General features: G+C 29.3%; 8 protein-coding genes across 9 annotated transcripts; 3 read left to right on the top strand and 5 right to left on the bottom strand.

The window, feature by feature from the left end:
• Positions 1-3,495: 3,495 nt before the first annotated feature.
• Positions 3,496-4,938, bottom strand: LOC145741973 (myeloid leukemia factor 1-like). The gene has a single exon (XM_082559682.1). The coding sequence runs from the start codon at positions 4,620-4,622 to the stop codon at positions 3,897-3,899; it is 726 nt and encodes a 241-aa protein (XP_082415808.1). The 5' UTR covers positions 4,623-4,938; the 3' UTR covers positions 3,496-3,896.
• A 308-nt stretch (positions 4,939-5,246) lies between these two features.
• On the bottom strand, positions 5,247-13,734 carry LOC145743156 (PAN2-PAN3 deadenylation complex catalytic subunit PAN2-like). 2 transcript variants are annotated; one of them, XM_082561063.1, is made up of 29 exons: positions 13,614-13,734; positions 13,257-13,380; positions 12,590-12,759; positions 12,292-12,411; positions 12,110-12,191; positions 11,830-11,960; positions 11,507-11,623; positions 11,043-11,224; positions 10,750-10,868; positions 10,434-10,616; positions 10,136-10,261; positions 9,885-10,007; positions 9,533-9,664; positions 9,126-9,290; positions 8,859-8,943; positions 8,570-8,710; positions 8,377-8,483; positions 8,147-8,233; positions 7,875-8,029; positions 7,637-7,776; positions 7,471-7,507; positions 7,217-7,328; positions 6,883-7,019; positions 6,561-6,765; positions 6,314-6,485; positions 6,030-6,181; positions 5,802-5,895; positions 5,656-5,722; positions 5,247-5,598 (listed from the first exon to the last, which is right to left on the bottom strand). In XM_082561063.1, the coding sequence occupies exons 1-29, from the start codon at positions 13,682-13,684 to the stop codon at positions 5,472-5,474; spliced, it is 3,663 nt and encodes a 1,220-aa protein (XP_082417189.1). In that variant the 5' UTR covers positions 13,685-13,734; the 3' UTR covers positions 5,247-5,471. The 2 variants fall into 2 exon arrangements, with proteins under 2 accessions (XP_082417189.1, XP_082417190.1); XM_082561064.1 differs by lacking the exons at positions 13,257-13,380; positions 13,614-13,734 and having other exon boundaries at positions 12,586-12,704.
• LOC145743160 (putative palmitoyltransferase ZDHHC24) lies at positions 13,735-15,858 on the bottom strand. Its single transcript, XM_082561067.1, has 5 exons — positions 15,655-15,858; positions 15,348-15,489; positions 14,861-15,055; positions 14,541-14,693; positions 13,735-14,341 (listed from the first exon to the last, which is right to left on the bottom strand). The coding sequence occupies exons 1-5, from the start codon at positions 15,818-15,820 to the stop codon at positions 14,146-14,148; spliced, it is 852 nt and encodes a 283-aa protein (XP_082417193.1). The 5' UTR covers positions 15,821-15,858; the 3' UTR covers positions 13,735-14,145.
• A 3-nt stretch (positions 15,859-15,861) lies between these two features.
• On the bottom strand, positions 15,862-17,577 carry LOC145743158 (peptidyl-prolyl cis-trans isomerase FKBP4-like). The gene has a single exon (XM_082561065.1). It carries the CDS (start codon positions 17,470-17,472, stop codon positions 16,102-16,104), a length of 1,371 nt encoding a protein of 456 aa, XP_082417191.1. The 5' UTR covers positions 17,473-17,577; the 3' UTR covers positions 15,862-16,101.
• A 29-nt stretch (positions 17,578-17,606) lies between these two features.
• LOC145743159 (sideroflexin-5-like) lies at positions 17,607-19,215 on the bottom strand. The gene has a single exon (XM_082561066.1). The coding sequence runs from the start codon at positions 19,121-19,123 to the stop codon at positions 18,155-18,157; it is 969 nt and encodes a 322-aa protein (XP_082417192.1). The 5' UTR covers positions 19,124-19,215; the 3' UTR covers positions 17,607-18,154.
• Positions 19,216-19,976: 761 nt separating this feature from the next.
• LOC145743935 (dnaJ homolog subfamily C member 24-like) lies at positions 19,977-20,465 on the top strand. The gene has a single exon (XM_082562009.1). The coding sequence runs from the start codon at positions 19,989-19,991 to the stop codon at positions 20,463-20,465; it is 477 nt and encodes a 158-aa protein (XP_082418135.1). The 5' UTR covers positions 19,977-19,988.
• A 62-nt stretch (positions 20,466-20,527) lies between these two features.
• On the top strand, positions 20,528-22,141 carry LOC145743933 (putative phosphoglycerate kinase). Its single transcript, XM_082562006.1, has one exon. It carries the CDS (start codon positions 20,667-20,669, stop codon positions 21,912-21,914), a length of 1,248 nt encoding a protein of 415 aa, XP_082418132.1. The 5' UTR covers positions 20,528-20,666; the 3' UTR covers positions 21,915-22,141.
• LOC145743934 (trafficking protein particle complex subunit 6b-like) lies at positions 22,140-23,211 on the top strand. The gene is made up of 4 exons (XM_082562007.1): positions 22,140-22,259; positions 22,371-22,550; positions 22,674-22,757; positions 22,851-23,211. The coding sequence occupies exons 1-4, from the start codon at positions 22,173-22,175 to the stop codon at positions 22,974-22,976; spliced, it is 477 nt and encodes a 158-aa protein (XP_082418133.1). The 5' UTR covers positions 22,140-22,172; the 3' UTR covers positions 22,977-23,211.
• Positions 23,212-23,387: the final 176 nt, after the last annotated feature.

Genomic DNA, 23,387 nt, shown 5'->3' with positions numbered 1-23,387 from the left:
TTCGATTTAAAATTTTATATTTTTTTCAAAAAATTTATATGCAATATCATTGGCCAAAAATATTACGTGACCTAATTAAACCCAGAATAAAAATTAGCTCAAACTTTTGTTTTACTGAAAATTTTTGCGAAATGTTTTATCTTGAATGTTAGTAAGGCCAATGCGCGTCTAATAAAATATAAAATTTTAGGTTTTGAGATTTTATCAATTTTTAATAAAAGTGTCATAACTTTTATGAATATTAATATTTTCAAAACATATTTTGTGAACACGTTAATTGGACCTGTGCAGTTCTAAAAGAACAATCATTTTTCAATTTAAAATATTATATTTTTTTTTTTTAATTTATATGCAATATTATTGGCTTAAAATATCACGTGACCTAATTAGACCCAGAATAAAAATTAGCTGAAACTTTTGTTTTACTGAAAATTTTTGCGAAATGTTTTATCTTGAATGTTAGTTAAGCCAATGCGCGTCTAATAAAATATAAAATTTTAGGTTTTGAGATTTCATCATATTTTAATAAAAATGTCATAACTTTTTAAAAATATTAATATTTTCAAAAAATATTTTGTAAACACGTTAATTGGGCCTGTGCAGTTTTAACAGAACAATTATTTTTCGATTTAAATTTTTTTATTTTTTTTTTAATTTATATGCAATATCATTGACCAAAAATTTAATTTGACCTAGTTAAACCCAGAATAAAAATTAGCTGAAACTTTTGTTTTACTGAAAATTTTTGCGAAATGTTTTTTCTTGAATGTTAGTTAAGCCAATGCGCGTTTAATAAAATATAAAATTTTAGGTTTTGAGATTTTTATCAATTTTTGTAAGGTGTAAGAGCAAATGTGCAACTATCTGTGGGTTCAATTATATATTACGATATTTTTAACTTAAAAATGAAATATAATTTTAATTTTTTTTTTGTTTCTTATAATAAAATGCTTCTTAATGAATGATTATAAATAACTTTATTTGTCTTTAAAGATTAATAAAAAATAATCAAATGATTTCGAACCATATTTTATTTATCAAATAAATCTAGTTATTAATATTTTTGGGAATTTTTTCGAAACTACGTTAGTTAGATCAATGCAATTCTATTATCAAGGTTTAAATTTGATTTAAAATTTTCGATTTTTTTAAAATATTTTTTTTGGCAAACGTTATATAATACATATATAAAGTCATACGGGATCAACCTGTGCCAAAATAAATTAGCTCTAAATTTTGTTTTACCTGAAATTTCCAAAAATTCTTTTTCTCGTATGTTAGTTAGGTCAATACCCATCGAACAAAATGTATAATTTTAAGTTTTACAAATTCGCAAAAATTTGGTAAACATGACATAACTTTATTAATTATTAATATTTTTAATTTTTTTTTTGAAAATACGTTAGTTGGACCAATGCGGAGAATTAAATTGACAAGAATTAAGTTTGATTTAAAATTTTTAATGTAAAAAAAATGTTTGGCATATGTTATATGGCTTGTTTGTTTATTTGTCGACTATCGAACATATTTGTTAAAGTACATTAGTAGTAGTACCTAGGTATTTAAAAATTACATTATTAAAATAAAAATTTTTAGGTTACTAACAATGGGATTCGAACTTGCGTTTTCAGGTTTAAAGTGTACTACCCAATAATCTACCGAGGTTGGTTGTCGTTATCACCAAATTTCTCGTATACATCAAACAATGTGTACCATTAATCAAAAAAAAAATTAAAAGTGACACCGGTCTTTTAACCAGATATAAAAATGCTGTAATATTTGTTCTATTGAGTATTTTTACGAATTTACGTTTTTGAATTTAAGTTAAGCCAATGCGTTGTAAATAAAGTATACAAAATCTGGTTTTGTTAAGCTATTGCGGGCAAATAAACTTTTAATTTTAAATTTTTTTTTATTTAAACTGGTATAGCCAGTGACGTCACATACCACGTAATAATAAAGCGCTGTAGGCCTAATAACCAGGCCAACACGCATGTTCGAAAACAGCGTAACTTTTGTTTTATTACGTATTTTCCCGAATTTTTTTTTTTGAATTTAAGTTAAGGCAATGCGTTGTAAATAAAGTGTATATACAAAATCTGGTTTTGAAAACTGACACTTTATCAGCAAAAGTGTCATCCCTTTTTATAATATTATTAACTTGACAAAATATTTTTTAAATTTGTTCGTTAGGCTATTGCAGTTATATTGAGTGAATAAACTTTTGATTTTAAAAATTAGTTTTTTGATACATTTTTTTATTCAAACTGGTATAGTCCGTGACGTCACATAGGCAAGTTAGTAGCAGGCGCTGATAAAGCATAGTAACTGTGCTAATACGCGAATTCGAAAACAGCGTAAATTTTGTTTTATTACGTATTATCACGAATTTCTTTTTCTTAAATATTAGTTTGGACACTGCTTTGTAAATAAAGTATATAAAATTGGATTTTAAAAACTAACAATTTTTCAGCAAAAGTGTCAAAACTTTTTTGGATGTTAATAACTGACAAAATATTTTTAAAATATGTTCGTTAGGCTTTTGCAGTTATATTGGATGAATTAATTTTTGATTTAGAAAAAAAAAAATTTTGATACATTTTTTTATTTAACTGGTATAGTCAGTAACGTCACATAGGCACGTGAGTAGAAGGCGCTGATATAGCATAGTAACTGAGCCAACACGCGTGTTCGAAAACAGCGTAAATTTTGTTTTATTACGTATAATCACGAATTTTTTTTTCCTAAATGTTAGTTAAGGCAATGCGTTGTGAATAAAGTATATAAAATCGTCTTTTGAAAATTAACACTTTTTCAGCAAACTGTTATAACTTTTTTAAATATTACCAACTTGACAAAATATTTTAAAAATAAGTTAGTTAAGCTATTGCAGTTATATTGGGTAAATTGATTTTTGATTTAAAAAAAAAATTGTTTTATCAGTTGTGGTCTAGCAAGTTACAGGAGAACGTGGGCTGTTATGAATACAACTACATTAATCAAAAAACACATAAAATCATTGTATTTTCATGAGTTTCATTTTCTTTAATGATAGTTAGAGCAATGCGTTTCTAATAAAAGTGTTAGTCTTTTGTTCTATTTAAATTGTACCGAAGTCTATTTAAACAACTGCTGCAGAAGCCTTATTAAATTTAAACTTAGCCGAATATCCGATGTTTAATTCATTTTATGTTGTTATTATATGAAATAAAGACTCCAATTTTGTTTCTTTTTATAAAAGATCCTAAATAATACATTAATATAACACAGTCTTACACCTTACTTTCAATATGACCACAAATTTTCACATTAATATTTAGTTTAACAACAAATTATGTTTCATATAACTATATTTTTAACAGTTACAACTACCTAGCTTAATTAAACTAGACATTTTCCATTTTTTTTCAATACTTTTAAACACAGTTTTCCTGAACTGTAACTTGAACTTTATGTAAACAAGGCTCTATACTATCTAGTGTGAGGTACAATTAATTTGTTGATAATTTTTGTTAAAGAAACAAGAAATTTTCATGATAAAAAAATGTTTAGGCAAAGTAACAAAATGTGCTTCTATTTTTTAAAAGCGCTCGAGATTTGATTTTTTACCTTTACTAACATAATTAGTTAATGTTTTGTCTTTGTTGGTAACTTTTACAAAACGTAAACAACTCGGCAAGAAATACTTGTTTACTATACTACAACATTATTAAAAGGGGGCTGTGCCACAAGACACTAAGAAATAAAAATTGTTACCAAAAAAATACGTTTAGCATATCACAGTATTTTACAAAAAGGCAAGCTCAGTTAAATGTCAAAAAAAAATTGCAATTTATATTTAATTTTTTTATGAAGATTGCCATGTAAAAAACACATTTAATGTAAAGTATTTTGATTTATTTTAAATGTCTTTGCCTTCCACTTTTACTTGGTCCTTGTATGCGGGGCGGAGTTCTTGGCCTGTCATCTCTCTGGCCTTTAACAGAAAGAAGGTTTCGACTACTTTCTTTGTACTTAGGCATTTCGAGACCATTTCTACGGGGAATGTTTTGTTCAGATGGAAATATCCGAAATGACTTCGCATGTTTTTTCCATTCCTGGTCAAATTCTGGCTCATCACTCTCATCCATTTCAATATATTTCTTTTTTTCCTCAATTGGACCGCCATTTACTCTTTTCTTCTGTACAACCTTTTCCCGACGACCTATATGTTGTCCTATAGCCATTTTTTCTAACCTCGCTTCACTGTCACGTAGAGTACGCCTTGTTTCCCTAACATCGCCCGGTGCTCGTCTTGTCGAAGTAGATGCTTGGTAAATCTTTGGTTCAGATTTTCCGTCATTTTGGTATGACATTACAGAAGAAGACGAATAACTGTATGCATTGGGATTACCTTCATGAATGTGATCCATGGTTGCAAATGATCGCATATCTTCCATGGCTTTACTCATGTTACCCATCATAAGTTGAAACGGATCTTTGGTTGAGATGCTTCTGCCCTTATTTTCGTCATCGTTTCTACCTTGTAACTGCCTGCCCAAGCTTGGCATCGACCGAAAACTTGACGGAAAGCCCGTAAAAAAAGAATCGTCTTCAAATTCCCGAAACATGTTGTTAAACATCAGTTCCTTGTAACTACGTTCGATAATTATTTAAAAAATGCACGAAGTTTTCTAAGTTTAATTTCAAACATTACACTGTTAAAAGCAAGAGTAACTCGCTATTGCACAGTAGCACTTGCTAACGATACGTGCGTAACGAACTTACTTGAAAATCGTTGAAGCGACATTACCCACAGTTCCATGTCATAACAATAGAAGTTAAAGGTAACCCGATATCAAACAAAGAAAAACGTAACATAATAACCTAAAATTATATTAAAAACACGCCTGATTGTAGATAATTGCACTTTCATTTAAAATAATTTATTTTTAACAGATAGAAATTTCGCCAGTAGTAATATTTTATGAGCGAAGTTATTCACGCTTTAACTTGGCGTTTCTATGTAAACAAGTACCTCTCTGCTACTTTAAGCCAATCACTAGCGAGGATAGTAAAACACACTTGTGACTTCTTTGTGGCAACAATCATGTACATGTTTATACAAACATGCAAGCATGTTTACATTATCTTATTCTTTAATAGGCATAGAAATATTTACCTGCCTGCTAAAAATACCCAAATTTAGCTACCCACTGATAAACAAAATTTTATATTTTACATCACCATTTTATCAAACTCGCTTTTATTGGTTTGAAAAGGGCATGGTTACGAGACAATACATAAGAATGTAAGAAAAAACAACAATAGAAAGGCAGTGATGGAAATATAATATGTTTACAGGGTTAAGGCCATTTGTTCTCCTTAAGGTCTATATCGTCATTTTTAATCAACTACATTCATGTTTAACATAATGCTTATTCTTGATCTCTTTTCATATAAAAACATAATTTTTTATGACAGCTCTGATATCAAGTGGTAATGGCATCTTCTGGAACTTTCCATTCGAGTTTTCTGCCTTCGTCGTAAAGTTTTTTCAAAACAACTTGCTGAAAATATTTTAGTTTTTCACCTCCCTCTATAAAGTCCAAGTATTTCCTAAACAAAAGAACATTTCAAATAACGAATACAATCAACTATGTTTTGTTTTCTTACTTGTATAACTTTAATGCGGTTCTGGCATCTTCAATACTGTCATGCATATCTGTTTGAATATTTTCATCTAAAAATTAAAAACAAAGTATTTAGGTAAACAAACACTCTTATAAAAGAATTAGAATTTTTATTAAGAATTAACTCACGTAGAAAATACCAAGCCAGAAATCTTAGGGAAATAAAACGTTTGCGGGGCATGTGAAATAGATGAACTGTATCTCGAATCTGGACATTAGGAACCTAAAAACAATTTTAACACTTTAATTAATATTTTAAGATCATGCAATAATAAATTTAAAAAATGTAATATGTATCACCTAACACAACACAAAAAATATTTTCGTAGGTAAGTTAGGTTTTAATTCAATACTTACATAAATATTTATAACTTTAAAATCATTGCTAAGTCCATGGCCAACAATAATACAACCACATTGAATAAGATATCTCAGTTTACAGTAAGTCAACTTTAATGTGGATAAGTGTTTCGATGATATTGAAGCATCCAAGTCCCCAGGTTTTATGCCTTAAAACAAGTTATAACATATTGGTAACTCTGTACACATATTTTTCAAACATTGGTATTTAAATTTAAGTAAAATAAAATCTAAAAATTAATATTTTAATTTTTTAAATATTTTGGTCCAAAAATTGTTACCGGAAAATTTTGTGAGATAATCAACAACTTGTTCTTGGGTTGAAATGTAATCATCAATAAAGGGTTCACCTTCCATAGGTCCTTCACCCCTAACAACAGTCACCCTAGCAACTAGCAGGTGACTTGGTTTTATAGTTGAACGAGTTCCATCACTATGCAGTTCAGCTTCTTCCTAGTATAAATATAATTAATATCAGTAAAACTAAATTTAACAAAAAAATTAGAAAAAAAAATCTAAAAAACTTACAGCATTTAAAGTCACGAATTCTGCATCAAGTGCCACAATTACACCATCATGAGTTGAAATTTCCTGTTGCGAGAGTGGAGTAAAAGTCATGACCGATGTCGGACTCCGAGGTTCAGAGTTACTTAAGTGACGTCTACCTTTTGAAATACTTGGTGTAGGCATCAATATATCAGATGTAAGCGGAAAATTAATTTTCATTGAATGCCTAACATTAAAAATATATGTTTTAAAAGTTTTAAAAAATTAAAATATTTTTACAGGTATAAAATTCTTTAAAGGTTATTCAAATATAGATGTCATAAAATTGAATATAAATTACTACCTTGAGTTAATATCCACCCTCTTGTAATAAAGTATGCATGGCACTTTCCACTTTAAATCAAACTCAACACTTTCTTCTTTGTCAATAGAACTTATTTGAAAGTCGTTAAATAAATACCATTGTGTGTGTGTGACACCCTAAAATTAGAATTATTTTATTGTTGTTTCTAAATAAGATTGCTACAACACTTCTAATAAAATGGAGTTTAATGATATCCAGGTATTTCTTATACCATTTATGAAGCTCTATTAAGCTAACTACGTTTACCAAACAAAAAAAAACATTTTTTGCAATTAATAAATAAGAACTTAAAACATAGTAACTAAAAATTAACCTCTTTTCTTTGATGATATCTTTTCCCGATATTGATTTGAGCGATTAAGTTCCCACCTGTTCTAGGGTCATCAATATGGGCCACTGTTGCATACAACTCATATTCTATCATCCTATACAAGAAAACATTGATTATTTTAAAAGAACAAAATTTGTATTAGGCTATAGCAATAACTCATTAAATCATATTAGGCTATAGCAATAACTCATTAAATCAAAACAAGAAAAGTCAAGAAAAATAATCAAATTACTTACATTGGGTCTGAATTGTAAGTATTTGTCTCCTCTAATTCTATAAAAAAAGGTTATAAACAAATCTTTTTACATAATTAACTAAAATATTTAAAAAAAAACAGGAATGAAAATATAATAAACAAGCACATTTCTTTTACTAAAAAACACCAAGCAAACTTTAATTTACCAAGTTGGTCATCATTACAAGACCGGACCACAAGACTTCCATCTTCTGAAATCTTCATTTTTATATTGAGTGGAACCCACTGTAAACTTGAAGTCTTCTCAAATGAGAAATCAAGACCTTCGCGGGTGGCAAATTTATTCCTATCAAAAAAATTAATTTATAAATTTAAATAATAAAGACTTCTTTTCAAAAAAAAAAAAATTTTGCTACACTGAAAAACCTTTTTTTTATTACTAACCATGCTTCACTAGTTGGATTAGCAACAGAGTCCTGTTTATAACCTGCAGAGGCAGGGTTGTGATCTCCTGTGGAGCTACTAGAAGAATTTCTCTGATTTTTCTTTGTTTCAGAAATTTTGGCTTCCAATTTTTTAAGGAACAGTTCAGATTGAGTCTAAAAAGTTTTGCATTTACACACTATTACATTATTATAAAAACCAAATTTGGTAAAATATTTAGAACTGAAATTAAATATTTTAAATATGTATTTTTTGTTATGATTAAACATTACCTTCCAAAATGCAGTGTCTTCCTCTCGAATAAGCGAACAATTTAAAACAAGAATGTCAGGCAGAGAACATGGTGTCTTTGTTTGAATCTATAAAAATTTAACAAAAATGAAGCTCACAAATATTAAGTATTATATAAACATTAGGCTAAACATTTATTTAAACCAGTGCTTTTTTAATATTAAATTTAAGTAGGTCATTTAATTAAACCACTATACACAAAAACATATACCATAGGCTGATAAGTTTCAGATTGGTCGTCCCATGTTTTAGTATGTACTTGGGAGCAAATACTATCAGATATTATTGTTGAAAAAGGAACATAAGGTGTTGCATCCCCTTTAAAGTAAATATACTTTTAAAAATTTTAACATTTCTATAAATATAATTTTTTTTAAACTATTTAGGATACTTGTACAATGAACCTGTTTTGCCAAGGGAGGGGTAATTGAGGTTAAATAAAAACTGAAAACTTTTTCGTTCGTTTACTCTTCCATTTCGAAATTGGGTGACCACTTTCATTTCTGTTCCAAACAATTTTTCAATCAAGGATTTTTCTTCCAAATCTATAAAAATTAAAAATTAACAAAAATGTTAAAATTTAAATGAGTTTTATATATTTGTAAACTAACCTAATTTTTAGTCCTTAACTTAGTTAAAACTTTAACACAATGTATTTTATTTAAAAAAGAGGTACAAAAAATGGCAATTTACTGGTTGGGCTTGACACTTTTCTTTCCTCCCCTTCTAACAAAGAAATGTCCAGATCACTTTCATTGTTTGTAGTTGGGATAGTTTCCTAACCAAAAAGTTAAAAAACAATAATAATACCTTATACAAACTGCAAAATAGAAAAAATAAACTGCTATTTCAACCGATTATCAAACATCATTACCTAAATTGGAAAAAAAACATATATTTAAATCTTTTTTAAATCAATAAAGTAATGTTATTTAAAATCTGTATACTGACAGAACTTACTGTGTGTAGTTGTTGTAAAATAAATCGATTCCAGTTTTGAATTAACTGTCCGAGATTGTTACTAGTGCCCCCGGTGGCCAATTGATCGTGTTTTGTTGTGTTTTGGACAAGTCCGAGGGCAGTCGCTTCTGGTATTGTTCGAAAAGCTCGAAGAAAATTGCTTGACTAAAAACAGAGCATAATTTTAAAAAGTTAAAATAATATCAATTAAAATTCAGATTTACAAAGTTAGCATAATAAAAAAATTCAGGATGCATGCATTTGTTTAAAATAATTATAAATTAATTTAAATATAAACTAAAATAACAAAAAGCAACGAAAACAATTCAAAAAAAAAACTTTAAAATTTTAGCACTAATTCAGTAATCTTCACAAAATTAGTTTTGTACGAATAAAAAAAAACTTACTTGTAAAACACCTCCTGTAGCAGAATCTTGCATGTGAAACAAGAAACCAACTTCTTCAGCTAAATCAAACTCTTTGTTAAGGTTATGGTGACTTTGTAAACCACATCTCAGTGGTTCAATAAAATACAAAACCTAAAAAATAATTATATTTAAACAAATAACCAAAAATTTAAAAAAAAATATTATGTTTGGATTTTAACGTTTAACGTTAAAAAAAAAAATTTTCTTGGTAATTTAATTATTATTTATAAACAATTGAAGCTTATATGAAAAATAGGCATAACCAAGTAAATAACAAAATATCAAAATTTAATTTACTAATATATTTGTTAAATACTGCAATAAATTTTACCTGTAGCATACAATTACAGTAGGCATTTGGAATATTTGGTTCCAATCCAGCAAAGTTTGTTTTATTATAATGTTGAATCATCTCGTTTTCTTCATCACCTAATTTCGAGTATTTAAACATCACCTAAAAACATAAAATGAAAATAACGTTTTATTACAACCTACTCTAATGTAATAGTAAAGATATTCCATATCAAAGCGATATTTCATAGCTAAACAAAATTTAATTACCATTATAAATTTTTTACACACCTTTCTGTACTTTTTAGGAACCATGTACAAATGAGGTTGTTCATCTCTACCTAGTGGTGAGTCTGGTACTGCTGCCTTTTTCCCCCTTTGATCCCGTTTTGACATGTCTTTTAACTTATACGGAACCTTGCAAACATAAAGACAAATTTGATAATGCAAAATGAAAAATTTAAATTACAAGTTTGCTTAACAATTAAACACTAGTAACAAATGAGCACATACATTTATGTACTATGACAGGTTTTAAATAATAAAGCATATTAACTTTAAAAAGGTCAGATACTACTTATCTACTAACCTGGTTTCTTCTTCTATTGCCAGGATTTGGAGCATATCCTATCCCATGAACAACTTTCATGCTTCGTAAGAGTTCTGTGCTGATTGGTGGAGGTCTTCGACTTACCGGGTGGCAGTATTTAGCTGGCCAATCAGAAAAAAGTTTCTCTTGTTGATATGGCATTGGAACAACCGACAAGGGAATCTAAAACATATATTTTATAATTTTAATAAAATAAAATTATATGAAAAAGTGTAATATTATTATTTAAAAATTTTTACTATAAATTAATTGTTTTAAAACTAGTGATATGATGTAAAAAATAAAAAAAACAAACCATGTCATTATCAATATTGATGGAATTAATAGGTTCAACTAATGATGCAAATTCAGGATCTTTTGGATATTGGTTGAAGGTAGGATTGGCAGATTCAGACCATAAGTGTAAAAATCCACCTAAAATAATACAAAAAATACTAAAAAAAAAAAATTTTAGCACAACTACATAATAAAAAAATCAAACATAACAAAATGCACAAAAAAATATATCAATTAAAATCAATATAAATAAATCACTTTGTGCCAGTCAAAAATTTTAATAAAAAACAAGATCAATAAAAAACTGATTACCAGAGTCAGCAAATGCAATTGCTTGCATGGATTTTGAAACATCCAGGTTAGTAACAGTTGTACCAAGTAAGTTAAGTTGGTAAATTTGGGTGTTGGAAGTTACTGAAGCATTATCGTCTACCATAAGAAATTGTCCACTTTGGGAAACAACTAACATGCGCCGAGTGTAAGTTGACATAAATCTAAGCGCGCAATTTGTTAATTTATTTCAAAACAAACATATTATATAGTAATTAAAAATGCTGAAGACCATACAAAAAAATAAATTTCCTAATTAAACCATCTACATATATATATATATAATACCTTTTTTTTTACTTGCCTATACTACCAAACAAAAACAGAAAACATAATGGGATCAACAAAATAAAAAAAGTATGAACCATAAAAATAAATGTTTACGAATTTTGGAAGACAAACTATGTTAAAAGTTTTGAAGTCATATATTAAAATAACAAACAAACCTTAAAAATGAGGGTTCAACAACTCCATGTATTGGTGATAAGGTTCTCATCATTCTAAGATCATAAACCTTCACAAAACGATCCAAACTCATATGTTGAGTAATGGCACCTCCACCCCTAAACATTCCAATTTTTAAACCATTTATGCACTAATAGGTCATAAAATAAAAAACTATTAAATAAAGTATAAAAATTGATTTTGAAGTACTGGCTACAAATTTAATTCTTATGTACTATTAATACCCAATAAAACTTACAAACACATGCTTTGAATGGTAATGTTAACTTATTGGCTTAATTTTTTTTAGTATGTTTATGTTTACCCAGGTCTCATGGAAGTGGAAAATCCACAAGTAATTAACAGGTGACCATTTGCATCAAAATCTGATAATGTTCCAGAATGAGCATCAAGAGTTTGAACAACTTTAAGTGAATCAGGATCTCGTAACATTACCTTGAAGGAACAAAATATATTTATAGTTGTACAAAAAAAATAAGCTTTAGATAACAAACGCTAGGCCTGAACATTATGGTAAGAATATTAAAACCAAAATCTAATAAGTAAAATGCAAGTTTTGTTTTTTAAAACACAAACCAACTAACCTTTCCATTAAATCCACCACAACATAAAAACTTAGAAGTTGTTCGAAATATTGCAGTTCTCTGATCTTCAGTTATTGGCACACTGAAATTTGGAATTAAAAAATAAAAAACACTATATAATAAAAAAATAACTTATTCTGTTGTTAATATTCTATTTTAAAACATAGATTTTTTTTTAATACCTTCTAACTATTCCCATATTATTCAGGTCAATCTCAAATATTGATGAATCTTTTCCACCAATCAGCATCCTTGTTTCCTTTCTTAATGACATGCACTGCGCATCTTGTAGATTTGCATCACTACAAAAAATTAGCAATGTATTATATATTTAAAATAAATGTTTTAAAAATTATAGACACAGTATAAGTAACCTAAATATTTAAATAAGCTATAGAAAAAATTGGTTGTTAGTAAAATTTTTGGTAAAAAATTATAACAGCATTTTTAATTTTCTTTTTTTAACAAGTAACTACCTACGTAAATATTGAAACAGGAATTCCTCTTTTCATTGAACATTTTAGAGAGTTTTTAGTAAGAGAATAAACATTATCTTTAATTGTCATAATCTCCAGTATCGGATTGCTGGCATGAACTTGAAATGAGGTATACTTTTGCATGGTAGGCCCATAATATGAAGTTACATGGCCCTTAAATAAAAAGAATATATTTTCTGTATAATTACTGATTTAACTAAAAAGTTTATTAACCATTAAAGTGTTATATCACAGAGTTTTGTAATTTATTTAATTTTCAAAAATACTAGAAAATGATTACATTAAAAAACCAGGTTACCATATCTTTTGTGTGACATAGAAAGTACTAAGTAGTGTAGTGAATGTATACAAGCTGGTTCTTTCTACGTCATCACAAACAGGGCTTTATTCTCTTTTTTTATAATTAATTTTAATTTTTTTTTTAAAGTTGTATAACTTAAAAAGTAGGTGAAATTATTTAAAGTTAAAACCATTTTTGTGTTCAGTGACACCAACTTTATTAATTTTTGAGTAAAAAAATATCCCTAATATATGACTTTAAAAATATATGGCATTAAGACTATTTAGACAAAATCAACCTTTTGATTATCTTTCCTATGTTACAATAAAGTCTTTTGTTTTTTTCTTTATTTAAATTAAATTAGACTTACTCCCTGATTTCCGACCCATATTAACTCCAGTTCTGAATCAAAGTAAACCGAACTGGCTCCAAACTGTGGAGATCCATCGATCTGCAAAACATTCAACTCTGCAAACTCCCCAGCCATTTCTACTCTAAAAAGTTCATTTAAAAAAGTATTTAATTTTTTAATCCCATGTTTTATTAAAAAATAAGGGTTACAAAAAACAATTGATTTACAAAACACAGCCATAACAATCAATGTAGAATTTATAATTTGCCACTTGCAATTTTTACTCTTTTATGTTTTTAAGTTATTATAGTTTACAAAGAAAACAATGTCTGTGTGTAAAACGTTTGAGTAAAAAACTGAATTCAAACCACTCACGGCATTGGATTAACTGCAGGAATGCCATGGGGACCTGGGGTGTTATATTCAGGTGCACCAACTTGAAACATTTTCACAAAATCATATTAATTGATAACTTACCCTAATTTTTAGAAATTACCTGAATAGAATTTAAATTAAGTTTAAACGAATCAATGTATACTAAAAGTGCTCAAATAACTGCTATTGTTAATATCTTTACTGATGTGAAATGAATTTGAAGATAGGTTAATATTGGAGAATAATAAGTTGCAATATAAAAATAAAACCCAAACACAAAGAACAAAAAACACAAATTCTGATGTTCCATTAAAATTGCAACATTCTTTAAACACATCACGAACCATTTTTTTTCAACTTTCGCAAACAATATAAATACCACATTTACAAAAATATTTAAATAGTTATAACTATATAAAATTGATTAATTAATCGAATATTTAAAAAGAGTAACACTAAATCGCTCAGAATAATATCTTTGACATTTATATCAATAAGACAACAAATAAAATTTTTAAATCAAAGAGACATTTTATAAAGTCTTTCCGTTTTGTTCCAAAATTTCTTTTACAGGAAAATTTATTCCATCACCAGGTAAGGGGCTTGGGATTAAAGGAGATATCCAGGCTATCATCCAATATTCACCAAACGCTTGTCTTAAATTTTCCTTTAAGCCCATGTCATATATTAAACCCTCATTTTTCGCCATTTCATGAGTGGTCCTTCCTCTAAATAAATCAACAACAAAAAAGTTTGATTTTTTATTTATGTAAAATTGAATAGCTAAAAATATATAAAAATCACTCATATCCATGCATTTATCTATAAAAATATATATTAACAATAGTTGTAAATGTAAACACAATTATTATTTCTTATAGGAAGGTTTTGTAAACCCCAGTTCTGTAACCCCATTTATGAACTTACTTAAATGTGTTTTTTAGATGAAAAAGTAGTATAGCGGTAGCATATAACAGGGAAACGATACAAAATGAAGTATACATGGCCATGAAAAATGTTTCACTTTCAGCAACACCAAAAATCCAAGCCAGAAGAGGCATAAACATTGTCAACAAAGATCTAAAAAAAAACATAGAAAAAAAATTTAAATTAATGCACAAATAAAAGTAGTATATGCTACCTTTTACATAACTCATTAAAACCATTATACGAGAATGAACTAAAATAATAATTATGCTACAAATGGTTTGAAAGGTCAATTTATAACACACTGCTTAAAAACTTACTGGGAAGAGAATGAATGATATAACTCCCATACAAAGTCCATGTTAAGTAGGTTTGCATAAAATAGTGCTAGCCACATATAGGATGCCATTTGAATAAAATATCTTCTCGTTTTATAACCAACGCAGTTTGATCCTATCACACAATGGTGATCTCGTACTAATGTACATTTTTCACAGTAAAAACAATGTCGAGATCTAAATACATTTTTTTAATTGTCATTTTAAACAATTATATTCTCTTAAAATCTCAAAAAATATTTTTTACGAAAAGGATAAAACAAAGATATATATTTTATTTGAAAATTTTCTAAATAAAAGGCAAACTTTTTTAAAAGAAATTTTATTTTCTTATTTAATAAAAGTGAAACTTAAAATAGAAGGAAAATAAGACTAAATAAGACTAAGAAATATATTTACCTAAAAAATAAAAAATCAATATTATTCATAATTTATAACCGAAAAATATTATGTTACTTTGTTTTTTTACCTAAGAGGAAAGTTAGCTTCACACTGAAAACAATATCTCCAGCCTGGTTGTAGAACACTTGGTAATATTTTACTTCCTGTACCAGCATCAATTAATGTGAATTTCCACATAGAAATCAGAACATTTACTAATATCCAATGTCCTAAAAATAATGTTAAAATTACCAAGGAAATTTTTCAACATAAATTATAGATTCTGCTATAAAATTAATCAATAACTTAACCAGATAAACAAAAAATTTTAATACACAAACTATAAAGTATACTTTAAAAAACTTAAATGTAAAAGAATTTGAAAAAAAACAAACCTGCTATTAAATGTACAACTCTCATAGTAGTGTATTCAGAACCATAAAGTTTTGGTAAAATTACCAAAAGTTCAAATAGATAAACTAAAAATACTCCAAAATGAATTCCACCCATTATTATTTTCTCTGATCTTCTTTTTAAATAATCTTTCCTTGTTTCCTCCATTGTTAAATTTCTTAATTAACTATTTTTTTTTAATCTTATAATCTGCAAATTAACAAATTTTTTTTAAGAAATCAAGTATATAAATTTAATAAAGAAATCACTAAGTTAAATTATGATGGCAATATTTAATACCGAACATCAGAGCCAGAACAAATAATTCAAAAACTTGTGCAATTTTTTAAGTCATAAACTCTCCTAAGAACAATTTTTTCAACTTTAATTTTGTTTAAGCTTTGGACAACAACAAATTTACAAAAACTTGTTTATTTTTGCAAGAAAATCTAAGCGGAAATTCCATTTGTATTCTCGCCTGCACCATTTGTCATTTCTTCCTTTTCACTTGCTGCATTCTTCTTAGCTGCTTTTGCTTTGGCACGCTCATTTTGTTGCTCAATTTTTCTTCGAATTTCATCTTCTTCATCTTGTGTAACAAACTTGTCAAACATTCCGCGATATTTCTTCTTTTCAATCTCTTTCGCCTCTTTTAGTTTAATGACACATTTTTGGTAATAAGATTTTGCTAATTTGTTTTCAGGATATTGTTTGATGAGTTCGGCAAATCCCTCTTTGGCAGCAGAATAATCGTACTGATTAAACAGAGCATCACTGCGCCGATGCATAGCCTTTTCGTTTTTAGAATCAAGTTGTAACGCTTCATTACAGCTCAAAACAGAGTCAGCATAATCTTTTAATTTGTTTTGACATAACGCTAAGTTTAAATATCCAGCGAGTTTAACCTTATTCCATCTTTCCAATAATGCTTTGTCTTCCTCACTTCCATCTTCTTTAGCTTCATGATCCTCTAGTAGGGAAACCATTTTCTTGTACTGAGTAACTGCATCTTTAACTAGACCTGCCTTTAGAAATTTTGTTCCTTTTTCTTTTACGATTTCGCTCTGTTCAATTTTCTCTACGTCAGTCATTTCCCATGCTTCTTTTGCTTTTTCAAATTCCAGAAGTTTTAAAGTGTATTTCAGGGTTGCATTTGCTGGTACACCAAGGGCTTTACAACCTTCGACGCCATATCCATATTTAGGTTTTACTGTGATTCTGCATTCCTCCAATTTCTTCATCTTCTTTACAGCAATATCAATAGCAGGTGAAATATTTAAATCACTCTCAGCTTCACCTACAACATACTTGATCTGACGCTCATCGAAAACCTTTCCATTAATTGATCCAATAATTTTAACTTCAACTGAAGCTCCTTCATTCGGAGTTGTGTAATCTTCTCCTTCTACAATAACATCCCTGATTATTCCTTTATCTTTGCCCTCAGTAATATCCTCACCCTCCCAATCAAACAGTTCGACTTCAAAGATCAAAGTTGCATCTGGAGGAATTGTTGGAGGACTTCCACGCTTGCCGTAAGCATACTCCGACTCACAGACCAGCTCACAAACCTCGCCTCTTTTCATCGAAGCAACACCGACATCCCAAGCCTTAATTACTTCTCCCTTTCCAAGATTGAACATGAATTTATCTCCGCGAGTACGTGATGAGTCAAACACAGTTCCATCTAGTAATTTTCCGGTATAATGCACAGTAACTTTTGAACCTTTGGGTGGCTTTTCATCGCCCTGTCCTTCTGTTTTAATGAGCTTTTTGATTCCACCATCTTCATTTAAAACCACATAATTTTCGTCAGCCATTTTTATTAATTCTTACAATTAATGTTATTAAACCAAAATTACTTAATAGAGGGAAATCCCTTAAAATTTTCAAATCTATTGCAGGCAACCTGTAATGAAAGATTTTCAATTAAAATACAGTGAAAAACTAACACAAAATTATCAATGACATGACTTTAATATCCATAGTATGGCATGTATACAAAACTTCCACAATATCTAAATATATATAAAAATTTAACAAAATTTATTTTCTTTCACAAGTAATAACACACAATAATATAATCTTTGCTCTACATTCTTTAAGATAATTGCATAAAATAAAAAGCATTTAGTCAATTGCAATTACAGTTAATAGGGGACAGATCACAAAATCAAAATAGTGGTTTTGCCAGTTAAGAAAATATATTTATACTAAATTAATGGCTGCTTAACAAGCTTAAATTTGCATAAACAAACTAATAATGCAACACCTTCTCGCACTCAATCTAATATTGCAGGTAAAAAGGTCTTTTAAAAGGATAAAATATGCACAATGGTTTCAATTAATACTAAAAAACTACAAGCAGTGGGTTGTATCATTCTAAAATTAAAATTTGCTAAAATCACACTAAAAAAATTTAAAAAGATTTCTTATTCAAAAAAATACGCTACTGAAATTAAAAAGGGTACTACAACGATTTGGTACAGAGTTAAAACAAAATTACAGCCCCTTGTTGTAGTACAACACTGATTCAGTTGTTTTGGACTGAATTGAATCTTCGAGGCAGTTTGTTGATATTGAAGAAACCTGGGGGAACATAGCAATAGCGAGTGGTAATGCACATCCAAATGACAATGTAACCAATGCAGCATTAACAGGTAAATGCATTTTTGGAAAGCGACGAAACAGACTTGTTTTTTCCAGCAAAGAAATTGAAATTGAAGGAATGAGCAGAACTGGAGCTGGAAGAAAAGCCCTCGTTGCTGCAGTTTCTTGAAGAGCTTTTTTAGCTGCAACTTGTGAAACTCCGACTACATTTCCTTGTGAGTCCTCCACATTAATCCCAGTCGTAAGCTCACTGTAACGCATTAGAACAACATTGCAAACGCTAGCAGTTGCCACAGCTGGAAACGGTATCAACCGTTGAATCAATGTCCTCATGCTTGGAGTTAAACCAGACGATTTCTTAATCAAAACATTCAGACCCAATGCAATTCCAACCGCACTGGTCACAGCACCAGTGTAGCCCAATAAAAAATCTTGGGTCGATGTTTTTTGGGTAGCATTTCTGTTAGAATAGTTAACACAAGCATTGTGACTTTGATTCAGCCATTGCCAGAACCCAGTTATTGCCAAGGACTGATTTGGTATCAATAACCCGACAACAATTGGTGCACCATAAGGAACAAAACCAGACATTCGAAAAGGACTAAAAATTTTCTCTCCAGTATCTGGGTGTATTATTGCTTGTTTAATTTTCTGGGCCTCCCATAAATCATTATTGGTTATATTTTTAGGCAAAGTATTATCCTCGTAAGAACTTAAAAGATCTTCAGCCTTCTGAAGTTTTTCTTTTGAAGTAAATAATGTTCGAGGGTCGATTACATTTAAAAAATGACAATATCGACCAAAAAATGTACTTTGGTCATACTTTGATCCACCTAATACAAATTTAATATCACTCGACATAATATTATTCGGGCAGTTGGGACAAAAAAACAAATATAACCTAACAAACAAACACTGACAGACTGAACACCGTCCTATTAATAAATGAAAAATAAATCTGTAAGTCAGGATATAATTTTTTTTATCAAAAGTAACTTACATATTTAAATATTTAACTAATTAAAAAAGTGTAAACAAGAAAACACTCAAAAAACTAAAAATGATCAATTGTAAACAAACGGCACGCACGTTTTCACTTTTAAGCAACGAGAAAATTCGAATCAGTTAACGATTAACTTTTACACCACGCTATGATATTTTTTGAATGTTGTTATTAACGCAATATTTAAATTTCTTTACAAAAAAAAAGAAAAAAAAACATATAAGTAACAAGTTTTTATTTTTAACTATAGGTAAAATAAATAATATTTTGAAGCTTTTTATACCAGATAATTAATAAATTTTCTAATTAGACACAAAAACATGTCTAGACAAATATTTTATATTTTTACCTCAAGAAAAAATACTCCCCAACGCAAACAATTAAATACTTACCGTAAAGTCACTAAACTAATAGTAGAATCATTATAAAAAAGAGCTATAAGGATGTAATCTAGGCTACAACATCGAAGGGTAAAGTCACTAAACTCGAACACTACATTTTACTTAACAAATTGCTAATATTTAGCCATGTTCACACCAGTTGTTTTGCAAAACATGTTAATAAAATTAATTAAAAATTTAAAAATAATTGAAATCAAATAGAAGCTAAACACAAGATCATTAATATCAACTTTATTATTTCTTGTTTAGTGGTGCGTGAATATCCAAGTTATCCTCAAAATATTAAGGTCGTCTACAAGAGTAATTGACAACAATACATAACATGGATTCTTTTTACGAAGTAATGGACCTACCAAACTATTCCACTTTCGATTGCATCAAACAACGGTATAAAGAATTAGTTATCCAGCTGCACCCGGACAAACACGCTAATCGCGAAAATAGAAAGACTCTGACAGAAGCTACTTTATTTGCAAATGAATCTTTTACGCGCCTTAATAAAGCATGGAAAACGCTAAGTGATCCTAATTTAAAGGCTGATTACGATACGCAGTTAAAGCAATACGAATTTGAACAGCAACTTAACGTAAACGAGACGTTATTAGTTGAAGAGTTAAACGTTATTTGCGGGTGTGAAAGTTGTTTAGATAACGATGTTCAATGTCCAACACCTCAATATATGCACACATGCAGATGTGGTGGGGAATATATTATTTCCAATGACAATGTTAATATTATAAATTCAATTTATATTGGTTGTTCAAATTGCTCTTTATTATTACAAGTGGATTCCTCATAACAATCAGATAACATATGAGTGGCCTAGCAAACTGTTCAACAGTTTAATGTATATTGTAAGGTGCAATTTTATTACCTAAATAGATAATCCTATTTAAAAATAAATTTTAGTATTTTTTATATATAATTGGTAAAAGTTTATATTTTTATGTGTTTTTTTAGAATAAGATTTTTTTTATTTTAAGTAAACTAAACTTAAATAATGTCTCTTAATAAGCTTGGTATTGATAAACTGGATGTTAAGCAAAAAAGAGTTCTTATGCGAGTGGATTTTAACGTCCCTTTAAAAGAATCCAAGATAACCAATAACCAAAGGGTTGTTGCTGCTTTGCCCTCAATTCAGTATTGCCTTGAGAATGGGGCAAAATCAGTTGTCCTGATGAGTCATTTAGGTCGCCCTGATGGCAGAAAACAGGCCAAGTATTCACTTGCACCTGTAGCTGAGGAGCTTAAGAAATTGCTCATGACAAATATCATATTTTTAAATGATTGTGTTGGTTCTGAGGTTGAGGAAAAATGTGCGAATCCAGCAGCAGGCTCTGTGATTCTTCTTGAGAATTTACGATTTCATGTTGAAGAGGAAGGTAAAGGAGTTGATGAAGCTGGAAACAAAATAAAAGCTGATGCTGAAAAGGTGAAGGAGTTTAGAGCAAGTCTTTCAAAACTTGGGGATGTTTATGTTAATGATGCATTTGGAACTGCTCATCGTGCTCACAGCTCAATGGTTGGTGCTACTCTATCGCAGCGAGCAGCTGGTTTCTTGATGAAAAAAGAGCTTAATTACTTTGCCAAAGCCCTTGAAAGTCCGGAGTCACCGTTCTTGGCAATTTTGGGAGGAGCAAAGGTTCAGGATAAAATCCAGTTGATTAGAAACATGCTGGACAAAGTAAACGAAATGATCATTGGAGGTGGAATGGCGTTTACTTTCCTTAAAGTACTCAATGGTATGAAAATAGGAAACTCTTTGTATGATGAAGATGGTGCCAAGATTGTTCAAGAATTAATGGATTTAGCAAAAGCAAAGAATGTGAAAATCCATCTTCCCGTTGATTTTGTTACAGCTGATAAATTTTCTGAAGACGCAGCTGTGGGATGTGCAACAGTGGATGGAGGTATTCCTGATGGATGGTTGGGGCTTGATGTCGGCCCAGAGAGCAACAAGATTTTTGCTGAAGTGGTAAAGAAGGCAAAATTAATTGTTTGGAATGGTCCTCCAGGTGTGTTTGAGTATCCTAACTTCGCAGCTGGAACAAAATCTTTAATGGATGCTGTTGTAGCAGTGACCGCAGGTGGTGCTGTAACCATTATTGGGGGTGGTGATACTGCAACTTGTTGCGCAAAGTTGGGAACTGAGGATAAAGTGAGTCATGTGAGCACTGGAGGTGGTGCCAGTCTTGAATTACTCGAAGGCAAAGTTCTTCCTGGGGTTGCTTCCTTATCTGATGCATGACTGTCTAATCTTTAACCATTGATTCGAACAAGTGTTATTATTTTCGTAGAAGTTGAACTAGTTAATTGTGCACAATTATTTGTAATATTGTAGTATGTATTTCAGATGCTTTATTTCGAGTTGCCAAAAATGCCTGATATTTCCTAAAAGTTCCTTTTAAAATTCTATTATAAATTAATAATGTTGGTTTGCAGTTTGATTCTAATATTTCTTTCACTGTCACTTAGGTGCAATTAGGTTTAATTTATTAAGTAATAAATGACTGAAGAAGCTACTAATGTTTTGTTTGAATTGCTTCACAGTGAGCTAGTCTCTTACATTTACTCATCAGTGGACAGGGATAAGGCAAGTTTTTTTACTTTCTCAGTACTTTCTTGTGTTAACTTTATAACACTATTCACTTCCACAATATTCCTCTACCCTTTTGTGCTTAATTTAACATCAATGTGTTTATAGAACCAATCAGTTTCTCAGCTTGAGTCTCACGGCTTTCGTGTTGGAATAAGTTTGGGAGAACAACTAAGTAAAGACACTCCTCGCTTTAAAGATGAACTGGATATAATGAAGTTTATTTGTAGAGACTTCTGGACTGCGTTGTATCAAAAACAAGTTGACAACCTGCGGACAAATCACCAGGTAATATACTATTAAAAATAATTTAAACCAGTTATTGTAAACAGTCTAATTTGTTTTTTATAGTGTTGTAAAATTAAATCTAAAGGCATTGCTTTGTATGATTATGCGCTTTCTTCTTTTAAGGGTGTTTATGTACTACAAGACAACAACTTTAAACTTTTATCTCATATTTCATCTGGGAAGCAATACATGGAATATGCACCACGTGTAAGTATGACCCAACACCAGAAATATATGGATTATAAAATAACAAAAACAATGTAATATAAATCTCAGCAATAAAACTTAATTTTTTAACAGTTTTTAGCTATTCCATGTGGTTATGTAAGAGGTGTACTTGCAAACTTAGGAATAAACAGTGTGGTCACTGCTGAAGTTATTAATATGCCGTCGACCAAATTTCAAATAATGATTCAAAGGACTTAACAAAACAAACTAAAAAAACGTTTTTATTATTCTTAGTGCAATACCAAGAAAAATATATTTACAATTTTTGTATGTTTAAGTAAAACATTTTTTTTAATTGCAAATAGTAAAAAACTTTCATAAATTTCTTATTGATTTCTTATTCGTATCATACATGTTTTTTTAATTTTGATTTATTCTAATTGTTAATTTGGTGTGTTACATATTCGTGAATAGAGTTAGACGCGCACCCAATAAAAAAGTGATAAAATATTTGTTGTGTTAATAACCCTACACATGTTACAACATAGTTATACATGCTAAAGATGACTAATCATATAATATGCATCAATGAAAGGGTTTTTAATTTCTTAAACATAACAAAATCAAATAAACAAGCGCCAGTTTTTCGACCTGATCCAACTGCTTACG

This window comes from Corella eumyota, chromosome 2 (genome assembly GCF_963082875.1).
Source record: "Corella eumyota chromosome 2, kaCorEumy4.1, whole genome shotgun sequence".
Taxonomy (NCBI): Eukaryota; Metazoa; Chordata; class Ascidiacea; order Phlebobranchia; family Corellidae; genus Corella; species Corella eumyota.
Note: the sequence above shows the minus strand (reverse complement) of the source record. Positions and strands in the feature narration are given on the sequence as shown.

Excerpts from the sequence above, each read along its gene's own strand:
- LOC145741973 (XM_082559682.1), bottom strand. The coding sequence starts at position 4,622 with ATGTTTAACAACATGTTTCGGGAATTTGAAGACGATTCTTTTTTTACG.
- LOC145743156 (XM_082561063.1), bottom strand. The coding sequence starts at position 13,684 with ATGTTTCAAGTTGGTGCACCTGAATATAACACCCCAGGTCCCCATGGC. Across the intron at positions 12,412-12,589 it reads ATTCCTGTTTCAATATTTAC|TGATGCAAATCTACAAGATG; the intron begins GTAGGTAGTTAC and ends AATTTTTTGTAG. Across the intron at positions 10,262-10,433 it reads GCAATAGAAGAAGAAACCAG|GTTCCGTATAAGTTAAAAGA; the intron begins GTTAGTAGATAA and ends TATGTTTGCAAG.
- LOC145743160 (XM_082561067.1), bottom strand. The coding sequence starts at position 15,820 with ATGGAGGAAACAAGGAAAGATTATTTAAAAAGAAGATCAGAGAAAATA. Across the intron at positions 15,490-15,654 it reads AGTTGTACATTTAATAGCAG|GACATTGGATATTAGTAAAT; the intron begins GTTTGTTTTTTT and ends CATTATTTTTAG. Across the intron at positions 14,342-14,540 it reads CATCTAAAAAACACATTTAA|AGGAAGGACCACTCATGAAA; the intron begins GTAAGTTCATAA and ends TGATTTATTTAG.
- LOC145743158 (XM_082561065.1), bottom strand. The coding sequence starts at position 17,472 with ATGGCTGACGAAAATTATGTGGTTTTAAATGAAGATGGTGGAATCAAA.
- LOC145743159 (XM_082561066.1), bottom strand. The coding sequence starts at position 19,123 with ATGTCGAGTGATATTAAATTTGTATTAGGTGGATCAAAGTATGACCAA.
- LOC145743935 (XM_082562009.1), top strand. The coding sequence starts at position 19,989 with ATGGATTCTTTTTACGAAGTAATGGACCTACCAAACTATTCCACTTTC.
- LOC145743933 (XM_082562006.1), top strand. The coding sequence starts at position 20,667 with ATGTCTCTTAATAAGCTTGGTATTGATAAACTGGATGTTAAGCAAAAA.
- LOC145743934 (XM_082562007.1), top strand. The coding sequence starts at position 22,173 with ATGACTGAAGAAGCTACTAATGTTTTGTTTGAATTGCTTCACAGTGAG. Across the intron at positions 22,551-22,673 it reads ACCTGCGGACAAATCACCAG|GGTGTTTATGTACTACAAGA; the intron begins GTAATATACTAT and ends TCTTCTTTTAAG. Across the intron at positions 22,758-22,850 it reads ACATGGAATATGCACCACGT|TTTTTAGCTATTCCATGTGG; the intron begins GTAAGTATGACC and ends ATTTTTTAACAG.